At 46.6% G+C, this 16,212-nt stretch overlaps 2 protein-coding genes across 2 annotated transcripts; both read right to left on the reverse strand.

Moving 5' to 3' along the window:
* Window positions 1–5,406: 5,406 nt before the first annotated feature.
* On the reverse strand, window positions 5,407–5,856 carry LOC114489397 (histone H2B type 1-M). The gene has a single exon (XM_028503347.2). The coding sequence runs from the start codon at window positions 5,839–5,841 to the stop codon at window positions 5,461–5,463; it is 381 nt and encodes a 126-aa protein (XP_028359148.1). The 5' UTR covers window positions 5,842–5,856; the 3' UTR covers window positions 5,407–5,460.
* An 875-nt stretch (window positions 5,857–6,731) lies between these two features.
* LOC114489380 (histone H1.4) lies at window positions 6,732–7,500 on the reverse strand. The gene has a single exon (XM_028503326.2). It carries the CDS (start codon window positions 7,448–7,450, stop codon window positions 6,794–6,796), a length of 657 nt encoding a protein of 218 aa, XP_028359127.1. The 5' UTR covers window positions 7,451–7,500; the 3' UTR covers window positions 6,732–6,793.
* Window positions 7,501–16,212: the final 8,712 nt, after the last annotated feature.

The following is a 16,212-nucleotide window of genomic DNA, read 5'->3' on the forward strand; positions in this document are numbered from 1 at the left end:
TATAAATAAAAGTATGAAATACCACTGAAGGACACAAAACAAGATTCACTTGAATTAACAACTATATAAGTACATTTTGTGATGACTCAAAGTGCCAAAATGTCCATACATTTCAAAATAACCTAAATACTCAATGTTATGTCATAAAACCCTGATGCATTTTTGGTTAAGCATTGTAAAATTCATGTTGATGAGCACAAATAGTCAACATCTCCCCCTGCCTCCTGCAAAAGAAAGCAAGAGAGGGAGAGAAAGACACGTGGGTCTTGACTGAGGGCAGGCACTTGAAGAGGGGCCAGAGCTATCCTGAGACGGAGCTGTGAGCGGTGGGAAGCTGTGCTAGTGTTTGTTCAAGTCTTTATAGACCAAGTGGACAAGGGGGCTCGGCTGAGCCCGGCAAAAGTCCCTCTGAATCTCACATTTGGATCCATCGCTGAGAGTTACCAAGAGACCAAGTCTTTCATGTAATGGCTGTGGGCAGGGACCCTGGAGCTGAACTGCCAGGGACAGAATCTCCTCTGCCATTTCTGAACTGTACAGCATGAGACATATTTCGAGTTTTGGGTGATTCAGTAAATCCGTGGGTGAAATTGCACAGATGTGTTACAAGAATTACAAGTTAAATTGTGTAAGGTACTGAACATGTGGGTGTTACTAAAGTTTTTTTTTTTCTTTAAAAATGAAATAAATGGTTTTGTGATACTGGCACTCAAATCTGCGTGGTCTTTTGTGGGCCTAACTAGGTACTTTTGCCTTCCTGGGCCCCTTCCTCCACTGAAATAACAGTAGCAAAAATAACCCTATTGAAGTCATATGAAAATTAATACATTCACACTTACATTTTCAGCGACCTAGAAGTTTTTCTTCTGATTTTAGAAATGAAAACGTATCTTTGTGAGCCTCTAAAGGTACGGTGGGCCCTAGACCCTGTGCTTCCTGGGCCTGAAAAAAATGACCTGTCCACGCAGGAAATAGCCCGCACACATCCACGCACGCACACCCTCCATCCTCCCCCCAACGCCCTATGCGCGTGGTGGCGCTAAGCATTCTGGCGTCTGGGGAGAGGATGAGGGCGTCTCCAGCCTTCAGCTCAGAAAAGGCCGGGGAAGGAGAGAACAGACCGCGGAGGGCGGTGCCCTGCTTCTGGGTCCGCGGGCTGCTCGCCCTGCCGGGGTGGCCCCTGGCAGCCCAAGACGGAGGGCGAGCCCCCCGGGTCAGTGCCACAGCTAAGTGGCCCGCGACAGGCAGGAGTACGCCCGAGCGACCCCACGGGGAAGGGGGCCCCAGTGCGTAACGGGGCGAACCTGCGTGATGTGCGTAATGTGCGCGTCCGGACGTGAGGCCACCTGACACGGCCCCGCGGGGAAGCCAGCGTGGAGGGGCGTGGCCACGGAGAGACCGCGGAGGGGCGCGGTCCTGGGGAGACAGGGGCACGGGGCGTGGGTGCCGGCTCCAGAAGGAAGCGTGCGGGCAGTGGCTGGGGAATTGGGGAGGTGGCCGTAGCTGGGCGTGGCGCGATATCTCTCGCGCCCCTGCGCCCCCGCCCTGGGAGGAGGGTCCCTGCCAATTTTCGGGACTTCTGGCTTCCAGTTTAAGCCTCAGTGATTTTTCAGGTTTGCGTGGCTCTTGGATACCAACATTTCAGGAAAGCACCGTTCTTCCTCCCAGTGTGGTCTCCGGACCAGCTGCACTGGCACCACCTGGATAATAGGAAACATGGGAATGGTCGGCTGCTACCTCCGACCTAGTGTCTCAGAAGCAGCGCGGTGGCGCCCAGCAGTTTCAGATTTGGGTGCACGCTCGAGTTAGAGACTGCCCCTAAGTGCGGTGTGTCCCTGGGTTCCGGGGTCAGAGATGAGCTAATACCGGCTTAGCTAAACAAATCTGTTTCCCTTCAACAACGTTATCAAAGCCAAAACAATGCTTAGGCATCACCCACTCAGATCTGGAAACCAGAAGATAAGTGAAAAATAAACTATGTTTAGAAGAGGGATATGTTAGAAGAAAGATTTGAATTTAAAATTAATCCAGAATTCCAGTTCTTCACAAATGTTATTAATAATGTCATCTCACTCATAGGCCTTTTTGCCATCTTTTCCTTCAGATTTCTCTAAACAAAGGTACTCCGTGGGAAACAATGAGCTACCAGTAGGTAGCCTTGTAACATAAGTAAATTCTATTTTTATGATTCAAACAAAAATAAAATAATAAATGCAGAACACTCTGGGCTCCTCCCCTCCCCTCAGGCAATGTTCTTTCTAGAAATCAGTGTGGCAAGCCAGGATGGGTGGGGTTTCTGGGGAATAAACACTGATTCTCCGGCAGGTCAGAGTTTTTGTGTTTTGTAACTTCTTTGGGATGAGTCACACTTTTAAGTTACTGTTTGCATTCTTCTCTGTATTCACCTCTTCCCAATTTGAGCAAACAAAAGGTGTTTATTTGGTAGGTGCCATTTTGCCTCCTGCATTAATATGTCTTCTACAATGAAAGAAATTTTATATTTACTCGTTTAATGTGCCATGAAGTATCTCTGCAGAATCACCTCCACTGAGTCCTTATCAGCACGAACAGATAATGACTCATTAGTCTTACTCAAGAGATGTTCCTGGCAAACAGGATCTTTGCTCCACGTCCCACACGTAGGTGAAGTCCAAGCAGTTTCAAAGCTTGCATTCTCTGCCCCTTAGTTTTTGACAAGGAGAGAACTGGCATTTACATTTTAAATCAGTGATTAAGGAAACATAGTCACTAATAATCACTAAGTCCTTACATGCCCATAACTATTGTTAAGAGCTTTACATGAATTATCTCAATCCTAAAATACCTCTAAGAAGTAGTGTACTAGTAATATCCTCGTATACATGAGGAAAGTGGGTCCCCGAAAGGGACAACTCAGCTCTGGCTTCGAACCCTGTTGTTACAGAGAAATGTATACTTTAATTAATTAGTTAATCACGCCCTGCAGTATGACGTGGGGCCTTTGGACTGGCTCCACTACCTCCAGAGGGACTGGAGACTCGAGATCAGCTGTGTGGGGCACCAGTCATGTTTACGTGATGGGCCCACGGTAAAAGTCTGAACGCCAAGACGTGTGAGTTTCCCTAGTTGGCAAGATGTCACCACACGTCGGTGTAAGGAGGTGTTAACCAGCTCCATGACTCCCCTGGGGAAAGACTGGTAGAGGGTCGGAGTTTCAGACCCTGCTGGGGTCTGCACCTTGTGCCGACTCTGTTGGCTGATTTTCATCTGTGTACCTTCAAGGTGATAAACCTTAACCTTGAGTGTAGTCGTTTTCAGTGAGTTCTGTGAGTCCTTCTAGTGAATTATTAAATCTGGGGGGGGGGGGGAGGGCGGGGTTTGGAAAACCCTGGATTTTGCCGTTGGTGTCACATGTGAGGGCAGTTCCTTAACTTTGCACTAAGTCACGATGATATTAATATTACCATGTTTTCTTTATTATGCAAAATTGGAATACATATTTTTGCCTAAATTCAGTGAGTTTGGTAATTCCCAAATAAACAGCTCATCTGTATTTACTGCCTGCAGATTTTTAAAAAGTGATTAGCACTTTCCTCTTCTTCTCCTTCCCCTTCTTCCTCCCTTTTCCTTTCTTCCACTTTTTTAGGTCTTAATGAAAGATAAAGTGAAATGAAAGCAATTGGCTGTAAGCTTCCTTGATTACTAGATAATTTTGGCACATGTCGAAAATCTCTTTATAAACCTTCAGGACCAAATTCTATTCAGCTTCGTTTCCTTTTATTTCCTTCTGCTAACTCTCAGTCTGTTACCTTACACTAAACATTGTACTTTTTTTAAAGCATTAATCTTTTTTTTTTTTTTGTGAGTGTAATGTAAAAGCAAAAGTTTTGCTCCAGAAAGTTACAGAGGCAACAGAAAGGCCTTTGGAGCTGAGAAGAAAGGAAGGCAAAGGAAACCAGCCTGGCCGAGTGGGGGGTGGGGAAGGGCGTGGACATCGCTCTGGAGAGAGATTGCTGTCTTAAATTCCCCACCTTAAGTAAATTATTAAGTTAATTTTAACTTGTCCAAATGTAAATTTTGTATTGTTATTTTTTCATATTATTAAATATTGTATGTGTTCATATGCCCCAGTATTTTAGGGAAGTTAAATTTTTGTGGTATTTATGTTCTGTTTAAAATGGTTTTCTTTAAAAAACACTTTCCTTTCTGTTTGTTGGACAGTCCAGCAACAGTCATACAGCTGAGACCTCTTTACCACATTGCAATTCAGGAGTTCTCAGAAGAGTGAGTCCAGTGCTCGAAATGCTGTTTTAAAGTATCTATTATGTTATGGTTTAGTTGAATGGCAGAGGAGACTGTTTCGTCCTTCACATTCTCAGAGAAAAGTGCACCAGGGCAGCATATGGGAATTTTACTGGCTTTTGTCTCTATGGATAAAGGTCAATTGCAGTTTAAGTTGCTGGGATTCTTAAAAATCTACCAACAGGTAATAGGTCCAGGTGATTTTCCAGCTGGTTTCCATCTAGCCTTTAAAGCACAAATAATTTTGACATTCAAGTATTTAAAACATAACGAAGATGGTATGTTTTCAAAGTGTATCCACAAATATTTTACTATCCTAACCTGGAAAGGTGGCGCCTTATTTCCCCTCTGAATGTATGACAAATTTAAGTGACTTGCTTCTAATGAATAGAAAGTGTTAGAAGTGAATGTGTGGCATTTGAAACTAGGTCGCAAAAGCTATTGTGGCCACTCTCTCCTTCTAGGATTTCTCTTTTCGGATGCTAAAAGCAAGGCTGCTTGAAAGAGTCAATCAGCCCTCTAGACAAGTCTACATGGCAAGGCCCTGAGGCCATCTCCTCTCACCGTTGAATTCCAGTTCCTCTCCCTCAGTCAGTGCCTTACAGCTTCAGCACAGGCCCCGCCCCCTCCCCCGCCCCGCCCTCCGTCCTCGCTGCTGAGAGCCTCAAGCAGAAATTGGACCAATTACAGAGCAAGCAAACCAGAAGCACCTCAGTATTTTTGAAAACTCTTTTTTCAGCCCTTTTTTGAGCACTACGAATCTATATAAACAAAAATACTTAAGAGAAAAGTTATTGTCCTATACTATCCGTAAACTGTCACCAAATGCAGGATCAATTCAGAGAACTGCACACGGAAATGAGAGGCCATTTTCAGATCAAACTATACTTGTGTGATACGTACTTCTGTATAAGTAAATGCATACTTGAGTGGTACTAAATGATTAATGGCCCCACAGAACTTTACTTGTCCAAAGCTTATAACTTATGCTAGCTACTATTATTGCTGGGTAACTTGCAAGTCGTCTCCACACTACTTCCACAGAAACGAGTGGCAGTGTAGGTTTCAATTCAGTATGAGAAACCCCAGAAGTGAAAATGTTACAACTCATTTTTAAAAAATATGTGTGGCTCTGAAAAGAGCCTTTGGGGTTGGGAGGCAAGCGGCTTCCCCGCGCGTCTACTTGGAGCTGGTGTACTTGGTGACGGCCTTGGTGCCCTCGGACACGGCGTGCTTGGCCAGCTCCCCGGGCAGCAGCAGGCGCACGGCCGTCTGGATCTCCCGCGACGTGATGGTCGAGCGCTTGTTGTAGTGCGCCAGGCGCGACGCCTCGCCCGCGATGCGCTCGAAGATGTCGTTCACGAACGAGTTCATGATGCCCATGGCCTTGGACGAGATGCCCGTGTCGGGGTGCACCTGCTTGAGCACCTTGTACACGTACACCGAGTAGCTCTCCTTGCGGCTGCGCTTGCGCTTCTTGCCGTCCTTCTTCTGGGCCTTGGTCACGGCCTTCTTGGAGCCCTTCTTCGGAGCGGGCGCGGACTTGGTGGGCTCAGGCATTGTAACGCTAAACAACACAACACTAATGCCAGGACCTGCAAAAGTAATTCATCTGCTGCGCCACGATTATTTATAAATGTGGTATTCAAATAAGGTTAGTAAGAATTCACTACTGATTGGATTAATCCTTATGTGTCGTCACAAATGAGAATGGAAGTAAACTTTTCCCATGTACCGTTTCATTGGCTATTTAGATCCTTTGCTTGTCCAATCACAGGCCCTACACGATGCTACCCAGAGCTACGGTGGAAGCCTCTGCATGCACTGTGCTTTGTACTTCAGAAAGCATATGCAAATTTCTGTCAATATACTTTAGAATTGTGGGGAAACGCAACCTCTGCCCGCTAGGATACCTCCACGCATCGAGTCTGGGGTCCCCACCGTGGACACCTGGTGTCCGAGCTTACATCGTGGGAGCTGAAGCTAATGGATAGGCGGTGGTTCAGAAGCAAATCACTGTGGTCCCGTAGCAAAACTAGCAGGAAATCAGGAACCTGCAGTGCAACAGCCAGCCGTGTGGCACCTTACTTGCTCGATCTAAGTTTTAGTGTTTGAAAATACCTGGGCACTCCACTCATGAACTTAATACGGGTGGAAACGAGTCGCTCGTTTGGCCGTGTCCTTACATCGGCGTGAATGAATCGTATCGCAGATGGGGGCCAACTCTGAAGAACGCACTCAGATGCACATCAATTTTGTAGGGACTGCACACTAGCGGAGTGCGGACGTCCCTAATTCCCCTCACCCCTCCCTTACACACTTCCGAGAGCCTCAAGGCGCCCCTCCCTTTTGGGTAACCCGACTTCCCCCGAGGCCCGCCCCTTATGCCTGCGTCTGCGCTCCAGCCACGCCCCCACAGGAAGTGCAACAGCTTTTTTCTGAGATGTGTGGGTGGCTCTGAAAAGAGCCTTTGGGTTGTGTTGAATTTTTAACAGTTGGCCAAAGGAACTTTCTACTTCTTCTTGGCCGCCTTCTTTGGCTTGGCTGCCTTGGGCTTAGCGGCTTTTGGTTTAGACGCCTTGGGTTTCACCGCTTTGGCCTTTGCTGGGCTCTTGGGCGCCTTCTTGGGCTTGGCTGCTTTCGCTTTTTTCGGGCTCTTTGCCTTTTTCGGCCCAGCAGCCGCCACCGGCTTCTTCGCCTTCTTCGGGGTCTTCTTGGCGCTCTTCTTGGGGGTGGCTGACCCCGCGGCCTTCTTGGGTTTCTTGGCCGCCCCAGCAGCCTTCTTGGGCTTGGCCGCGCCCGCCTTCTTGGCCTTGGGCTTGGCCTCCCCGGAGGCCGCCTTCTTGTTGAGCTTGAAGGAGCCCGAGGCGCCGGTGCCCTTGGTCTGCACCAAGGTGCCCTTGCTCACCAAGCTCTTGAGGCCCAGCTTGATGCGGCTGTTGTTCTTGTCCACGTCGTAGCCCGCGGCCGCCAGCGCCTTCTTGAGCGCGGCTAGCGACACGCCACTACGCTCTTTGGAGGCAGCCACGGCCTTGGTGATGAGCTCGGACACCGGCGGCCCAGACGCCTTGCGCTTAGTGGCACCAGCGGCCTTACGGGCCTTCTTCTTCACCGGCGCCTTCTCGGCGGGGGCCGGGGCTGCAGGCGCGGCAGGCGCGGTCTCGGACATGCTGCGGGCGGGCGTGGGAAGAGAACTCGAGCCGGAAACGAGGCACTGGCCGGGACTCGGCCGCGCCGCTGCGCCCGCGCGCTTATATAGGGCGGAGCTGCGCCGTGATTGGTGCGCTGTCCAGCCCGCCTCGCTGGCAGCCGCAGAGTGTCCTCTCGGATCCCGAGTTGTGTTTGTTACACCTCGAAAAATGCCAAAAATATCAAAATTCCCTAGACCGAATTGCCCGATTTTTCCCTGAAAGTGATCCCCGAAGTCTCAGGCTTCATCCAGGTCTCGAATTATGAGGAAAGCGCAAAACTTTATGCCAAAAACTAGCAATATTTCCCGCCGTGCTTGTCAGATTTCAACTCTGAGAAACAAAACTTTCTATTTTCTTCGTAAATTATAAACCGATCTTTAACTGTGGAGTGTTTTGACCTCTCAAATACGATTCTCCAAGTGGTTAGCTTCTTATATGTCCAAGAACCACGCCACTGGAATTAAGATTTTTATTACAAATCTGCACTTAAGTGAAGGAAGTAACACAGGCTCCTCGGAGAGTCCTGCCTATTGAGCCGAGGGCATTTGAGTTCATCAAACTGGATTACTTTAATGCCAAACAAATTAATGCCCCCGAGAGGTAAAATTTTGGAGCCCCAGGACATCAGTCTATGCAGACATGGTTTTATTTCTGTCCGGCACCCGGGTTTTAACGAATTCCGGAGCAAAATTCTTTCCCTTTCTGCTCCCAAGGGTTGGGGGCGGGGCTGGGGCTTCTGTTCCTCTGGAGAACTGCTCCATGAGTTTAGATACCTTGAGGTCAGGACATTGGGAAGGACGGGGAGTCCAAAACGTGAGGTACACAAAAACGGAGAAGGACTGATTTTCCAGCAATCCCCAGGTGATGCTCATAAAGTCACTAGAAGTGGAGGTGCACTCTGAGGCGTCTGTCTGCATTCCTGGGGAGTTCTTCTGGCCCATTCCTTAGGATCAAATTGTAATATACAAGTAAGAATGGAAATTCAAGCATGGGTCATAAGGGGAAGTAAGTGAGAAGTGTGGGTTATAAGATATCCACTCCCACTGTTAAAGAATCCCAGGCGCCATTATTGCTGAAGAGCGGACGGATGACTCGTCTACCCAGCAGATGTGCTTCCACGATGAAGAATCTGGCCCTTTGCTTCCCCGACCTCTGTACAGAAGAAGACAAGTTGGGTGTGGGATTGAATGAGCAGCTCAGATTTCCATCTCAGAAGCAGAGCTTGGAGGGACAATGGAAGTTAAGCCAACGACACCCCCTGAAGGCGTTTTTCTCACGAGGCGTCTTGTTCAGAGAATTGTTCGCTCAACAGAGAGTACGGTTGGCAATGAACACCCAACGGACGCAATCGTTCCCGCAAAATGGATCGAGTGGCCTTGTCTCTAGAAGTTGCAAGCCATGTACTTGAGAGACAAAACACAATTTTGGACAGTGCTAAAACCGATGTGATGCCACTCTGGGTATGGCTGGCTGGAACGTGGTCTGGGACAACACAGTGATTTTTCGTTGTATTGTCCCATAATTTCACACATAACAGACCCTTCAGATGATGTCACTTTGTTCAAATGAGATGCAGTTTGAGGAATCTGTAATCTTACTGAGTTCCTTTGGCTCATTGTAATATACTAGTTATACTGAAATAAACACGGGAACAGAAATATTTGATGCAACATTAATGAAATGTTTTGGAAACTTGTTTAAATTAATGCTGAAACTGTAATAAAAGTGGCATAAATTTTCAATTTTTTAAAGTTTTAATGTGTAAACATTTTCAGTGTAATTAGCTCATGCAAGTGAAAAAAGAAATATGCCCTGTGGTATATATTAAAGTGAAAGGGGAGAAGATAAGGTTCCAAAACACATCAATTGATAACCATCCAGCTAGGGAATCTTCAAACCAGCAAATGAGGAAAATGGATATATGGGCATTTATTCCAGAAGAAGGGGTATCTCATTTTCACTGAGAAAATTACACTTGTGACTGGATTCATTTGCATAACAAAAGGAAGTTTTCTCTTAAATGACTCTTTTTACTCCTTGTATTCCTTACTACTTCTGACTCAGAGGGACAACTTCTCAGAGCTCCCTCCTAGTTGATAGATGGGATGTCACCCACTTCCCACACTGTGGGATGTTTCAGCTCACCTGTGGTGGTCTGCTACCGTACAGAGTGTCTTTCTGTAAATAAAAGTGCTAGGCAGACTTAAAGAAGACACTGAGGCTCGGTCCGCCTCAAGGAAATCAAGCATTCCTTTGATGTTCTTTTATGATGAAATTCTAGGAACATCAAAAAGTTCCACTGTTGCCACCAGCTGGGCTGGCTGTCTGCACACCACCTACCTTGTGGGAACGTGCCTGTGTGAGCGTGTGTGTTGAGAGTGTGTGGTTTGTGAGAGTGTGTGGTTCAACAACAAAATTAAACGGATTAAAGTATAAGCTCTAATTGGTTTTAGCATGTGAATCAGGAAGTGGGTGACATCCCATCTATCAACTAGGAGGCTCTCTGCGACGTTGTAGGAAACGGTGGGATTTTTCAGGAAGAGAGGTGGGGCAAGGGAGCCATTAGCACAAGAATTGAAAGGATTGTTCTTGGACCTGGCCACCTATTCTTTGGGGGAAGGGAAAGGGAGGGTTTGTACCAGGCAGATGGTCTCTTCTCTCTAAGGGGAAAGATTACCTTCCTGGTGCTTGACCAGAAATTCCCTACTGGTTGATTAAGTTTGTTTCTGGGGGAGACAGAAACTGCAGTTAGATTAAGTATTAAATCTAGGTTTGGTATCTTGGGCTCTTTAGCATGCGTGATATCATTTTTGGCCTGTGTTTTTTTTTTCATTATTAATGATTTTATTTAAAGATTCCAAAGCCTTGTTCCAAATGATTCTGAACCAGTAACTCCAGCTGGTGTCAGACTCTCAATACCGATCAAGTTCCTCAGGTTCCTCTGGTGTCCACCCAAGTCTGGGAAGCGCTGTCGCTCTTATTGGAGGTGTGACCTTGGGTCAAGAGTGTTCCAGGTGCTGTGTGTGTTCCTGTGGATTTCTGGACTTGCCTGTGAGACCTACGCAAAGAAGTTGGTGCTGGATATGACCACGCTTGGGGAGGATGGGGGCAGCACAATCCAGTCCTGACATCTGTGGATTCATACCTGACCGGGTGCTCGAGTGGCTGCGGAAGGAGAGAAGAGAGGACCGTCCACAGGTGGTGGACTGGACCCTGGTTGCCTGCAGACCCCTGCAGTTCCCTGACACAGCATCTCTGCCTCTTATCCCACTGCATCATTCTTCATGAAAATGACCCTGTAGTGTATTGCCAGCTGCACTGTGCGCTACCTGCATTCTTACTGAATCAAGGCGAAACCCCCCAGCTCTGGACCATTTCCCGACTTCACTTAGGATGACTGGGCTCACATAGGTTAAGCAATTCTTCTGAGAAGGCCACTGGTAAGGGCTGTGTCCTAGATTCCAGTTCTTATCTACCTGGCCTTGAAGCCTGTGTCCTAAAGCTCTGCAGGCCTGAACAGTCAGTCATTCGAGGTTATGAAGGCAGGCTAGTGGCACGAAGCCAGCCTATGGGTTTGTAAGGAGCTAGAATAGAATGTAAAATATTGGGCTCAACGCATGTAGTTTCAGGTGCTGCTCAGCTCACTGTGTGTGTGTGGAGGGGGCCGGGGGCGGGGGCCCGTCTAAAATGTAGTCTTCTCTGAGCTGGCTCAGTGGCCAGGGAGGGAGGCGTTATCCTCGTTCCACCGGTCATGAGATGTCCTCCTGTGTTTGTCTGTTAGGAGCTAAAAGGCTACTTTTCTACCACTGACTCTGTTGTAAACCCGCAAGGAACCCCGAGTATACAGCAACTGTGCTAAGGAACAGTATGATTTACAGAAAAGTCTAAAGGAAAGGGAGGCCTAGACTTGGTTGCTTTTACTCCAACTTTGGGTTCTAAATGCTTGATTCTGGCCTTTGATATTTGAATCTGTTATCCTGACTGCTTTACTGAAGACAGAGTTTGGGGAAGAGGTGGTTTTTTGCTAAACAAATGAGCCTCTCTCAACGTAGAAGGTGTGTTATACAAGCACAGACATGGAGAACTGTGAAGACCAGCCATAGGGCTCTATGTGTCTGTCAGGACTGGTTTCTCCTTTCTGTATTTTTTACAGTAGGCCTTGTATTTTGACTTTTGGTATAGAGAATTTCTGGAAAACTTTTCTTCAAAGGTAATATATATACTCATATAGATATTCATATATATATATATATGACTGTAGAACTTGCTGTTCTTTTTATTTAATTCAACAATCAAAACCAGTGAGTTGCATAGCCAAAGTTATTCATGGCAACATTGACTAGGACTGTAAAGTGTTGGAGAGAACTTTATATTCACACGTGGGAGAGTGGTTGAATAAACTAGGATGCACCTGCACAGTGGGGTGATGTGCACTATAAAAACAAATGGGAAAAACGTCTGTGAACTAAGGAGTGAATTCCAGGATATACAAGTATGATTACTTGAAAAGGCCAAGTGGAAAGTAGTATTCATAGTATGATCCCCTTGTAAAGGAAAGAAGAGGAGGTAACAACACATTTTTCTGCTTATTTGTGCAGAGAGGATAAACCCCAAAACGAACAAGATTGGTTATCTGGGAGGAGTGGGTTAGAAATGAGTGGAAAAGGGGAGGAAGGGGGACAAAGCAGCATAAGTGAGGAGGGAGGTCCGGTTCTGGGTCTGTCTTTCTGTAAGATTCTCGCTGTTACAACTGCAGTAACATTTCATGCACCAGCAAAATAAACAAACTGCTGACAGACAGAGAAGTGGGGGCACCCAAAATGGAATACAAGCACCGACAAATGAACCAAACTGTTTTCAATTAATAATATGCACCCTGGCTGGTGTGGCTCAGTGGACTGAGCATCAGCCTGTGAACTGAAAGGTCACCGATTTGACTCCTGGCCAGAAAACACGCCTGGGTGGTGGGCCAGGTCCACAGTTGGGGTCGTGCAAGAGGCAACCAGTCGTAGTTTCTCTCGTGCGTTGATGTTTCTCTCCCTCTTTCTCTCTCCCCTCTCTCTACAAATGAATAAATGCAATTTCAGAAAGTAACATAATATCAGTGAAGTGATTGAGAAAGATGAAAATGAACTCAAGTAGCTGGAATACAGTATCATGATCGCATGCTGTACGGCTACAGACAAAAGTAACTATGTATAGAGCTAGTAATCTAATACCAGTAGTTCTCCAAAGGATATGGGTTCATAACTCTGAAACTACTTACGTGCCTGCTAGAACTGAACAAAGAAAGTATGTTGTCAGCAATGAGAACCAGAATCCCACTGGTGGATAAAAGAAAGACTTGGCTGAAATGAACCTTGTGGTGTTGGACTAGAATCAGAAATATTAATGGAAACTTATATTTCAAAATTGCCGCAGTCCAGCCGCAGCTAGGTCCAGGGTTTCCTGAAAGGTGGGTAAGGCGTCGGCGATGGGCGACAGACGACAACACGCCTCAGAGGACAGTGATGCTCTGTTCTGTTTATTGCAAGTACAAGCAGGTTTTTATACTTTCATTTTTAGCAGTGATTGACATTTGCGATTAGGTAAAGCAGAAAAAAAATAATACAAAAGTAACCAGGAAAAATACAAAAATTCCCATAGATTCAGTTATATTAAACAAGGATTATTTTAACCAGGAGAGCCATAAATCAGACAATTAGAAATAGCTGTACGTACAGAATTTGAATGTCTTATTGTTTATTAAAGTTCTCAGAATTTGTCATGGCGCAAAAGGATATGCTAAATTGAATAGAGGTTATAGGAAATTTATTATAAGGCCTTTGTGATGTCTAACTTACCTATTTACCTTTCTGTCTAAAATATTTCTCTGTGTACCATGGACTTTAACTCCCTGGTAACTGTTTCTACATGCTTAATTTATAATAGTTAACCAGCTTTTCTTATTTCTTTGCCTGTCTAATTCTACTTGATATATATTCCTATTCAAGGTAAAAGCAGGGCTGTTACTCCAACAACTTTTAGACACTCAGGGGCTATTTCATTAGAGGGGAATTTATTCTTTGGTCAAGAAATTATTTTATACAACTTCATTGGAATTATGCAAATCAATAAACCTGAGATACAGATATCTAACAATCCCACCACCTTTTAATCTCCAAAACAAACATGTAAGGAAAGATAAACAGGAAATTCAGCTACAATAAACCCTTTTTATTCCTTAGTTAATAAACACCAGGGGGGTCTGCTTTGAGCTAGCCTTTCCATGAAATTTAGACTATTATAGGGCACTTGGACTCCATCCTTATTGACCATTCTAATGCCATCCTCATTATATGCTTCTGTATAAGGCATGGGAGATCTGGAACCCTCTGGAGACCATTAGCTCCTTTTGGGGGATACCATAATTTGCCAGTAATCTAATATGCTACCCAGGGGTATCTTTGGGCTGTGGGTAGGGGTCTATATAGTTTTTTCTCATTTTCTAGAAAGACTCTTTGTATCTATGGGTAAGGAACAGGTGTGGGAAAGTCCACCAATAATTCAACCTGTTGTAACTGATTTATGAATTCTTTTATGGGAACAATCGGGGATAATTTCTTACTCAGGTTTATAAACACCTTATTTAAAACAATCTGGGCATAATTCAATAATCTAGGGAGAACTATTTGTCCCTTCAGAATTTCCCTCAAAATCAATCATTGACTCTTTTCGAGCCTCTTTCTTCTCATGTTCTGTTCTTATGGGAATCAGGGTACAAAGTAAGACCATGATTAATATTAGCAAGGAAATTGTTAAAAGCAATCCCCAGAAAAATTACCGCCCCCCTTTGTGTGCCACGCTCTCTTCCAGGAAGATGGATTCCTTGAATGCCCTCTTTCCATGTTCAGACCTTGTCAAACAACATGGTTGGAAGAGGGCGTGGCACAAAATACATGTAGTTCGTTACACAGCCTTAGAGACAGATGTGTGAGTACGTGTGGGCTAATATACACATGTTTCCTTACTCTGTCTGCTGAGGAGACCTACCAGCAGTGACACCCTAGTGCTGACTGAGGCTTCTGGCTCACCACGTTTGGTCCTGGAGCATCGATCTCCACTAAGAGGAGCCGGGGCTCCTTGGAGAAGTAGCTCATTCCAAGGCTGAAGCTCGTGAGAAGCAGAAGCACCTGGAACTTCTTGTGTAGCTAGAAAACAAGGAGTTGTTTTTATAAAGACAGAAGCTTGTTGAGAAAACATGCAAGCCAGCCCCCAGGCGCTGCTAATGGCTGAACCTGGTTATCACTTGAGCAACAAAAAGAAATTGATAACATTGCATTTTAACTCATAGAATAAAATATAAATCCATAAATAAATACACCCATAACGAGAAGGGACACCTTGAGGCAGATAAAACCCACAGACAGATGCTGAAATCATTGGGAGAAAGTTTAAGGAGAAGTGGGCTTTGCATCATCTCCAGGAATCTTCCCCAAGAAATCCCAAGTGCAAAGAGAAAGGTAAAGTGTGTGCTGTGCCCTCCCTCTGCGCTTCATCTGGACTCTCGCTGAAATGACCAGCGTACTGCAGAGAACAACATGGAACCGGAGTGAGGACTGGCCACACCCAACCAACGCTCGGCAGGCGCCGTTCTCAAGCCCCGGGCCCCGGAGCAGCTCGAGCCCCGGGACCGCCGGTGTCACTGTGTAAATAAGACAGTAAGGTTGTCATAGAACAGCGAGCACCTGTTGAGGGTCCCCTGGGTGTCAGGTGCTCTTCCCAGTAACACTGCGGGCCTGATGCCCGCGTTGGAATGCCAGCTGCGCACCGCAGCCACGTCCATGTCACTAGGTTTCTGTCCTGGCCGAGTGACCTAAGCTCCCCGTGCTTTGGTCTCCTAATCGCCTACATCATAGGTTTATTAGGAAGATTAAATAAAGTAAGTCCGTGTCGGCCACACGGAGAGCGTTAGCATCTAGCTAACGACGTCAGGTAGGCGCTGCATTCCGCACATTCCGACTCCAGCCCGGGTGGTGTGTGGGCAGCGGAGACTGCTCGCCGGGTTCCCAGCCCCGGGTGGAACCCCAGGGGTGCGGTTCCCGAGGACCGGCCCCACGCACCGCTCCGCGGCCTGCCCCGCGGTCGCGGTCCCCGTGTCTCAGCACCGACCACCGACTGCCAAAACAAGAAACACATTCTTCTGAGGCGCCCCTTCAACACAGGGGCTGCTCACTGGAGAGGGGAGAGTGGAGGTGGGGAGAGAATGGGCATTGTAGGACCGAGGCATGCCGGGGGGAAAGGTGGAGAGTTGCAGCCCCGGCTGGTGTGACTCAGTTGCCTGGAGCGTCACCTGGTCAGGTGAAGGGTCACACGCTCGATCCTCGGGCGGGGAACAGGCCCTGTTTGTGAGTCCAGTCCCCAGCCGGCCCCTGCAGGAGGCAACCAATCCATGTTTCCTTCTTTTCTCTTTTCTTTTCCCCTTTCCTTTCCTTTCCTTTCTTTCTTTCCTCTGTCTCTGACTTTCTGATTTCTCTTTCTTCCCCCTTTGCTCTGTCTCTGAACGTAATAATAGTGATGACATTAATAACAGGAAAAGTGCAGAAAGACCTGTGGGTTTTCGCAGCTTTATTAGGACAGTGACCAGCAAGTTCGACCCCGGCCCCCTGCACTGAAAGCTGACGCCCACTCCTCGCTGCCTGCCGCTTCTAGAGGTCATTGAACTCCTGCTAACCCGCCTTCCTGCCGCGGCTCCCAGCTG

Source organism: Phyllostomus discolor, chromosome 14 (genome assembly GCF_004126475.2).
Source record: "Phyllostomus discolor isolate MPI-MPIP mPhyDis1 chromosome 14, mPhyDis1.pri.v3, whole genome shotgun sequence".
NCBI classification, from domain to species: Eukaryota; Metazoa; Chordata; class Mammalia; order Chiroptera; family Phyllostomidae; genus Phyllostomus; species Phyllostomus discolor.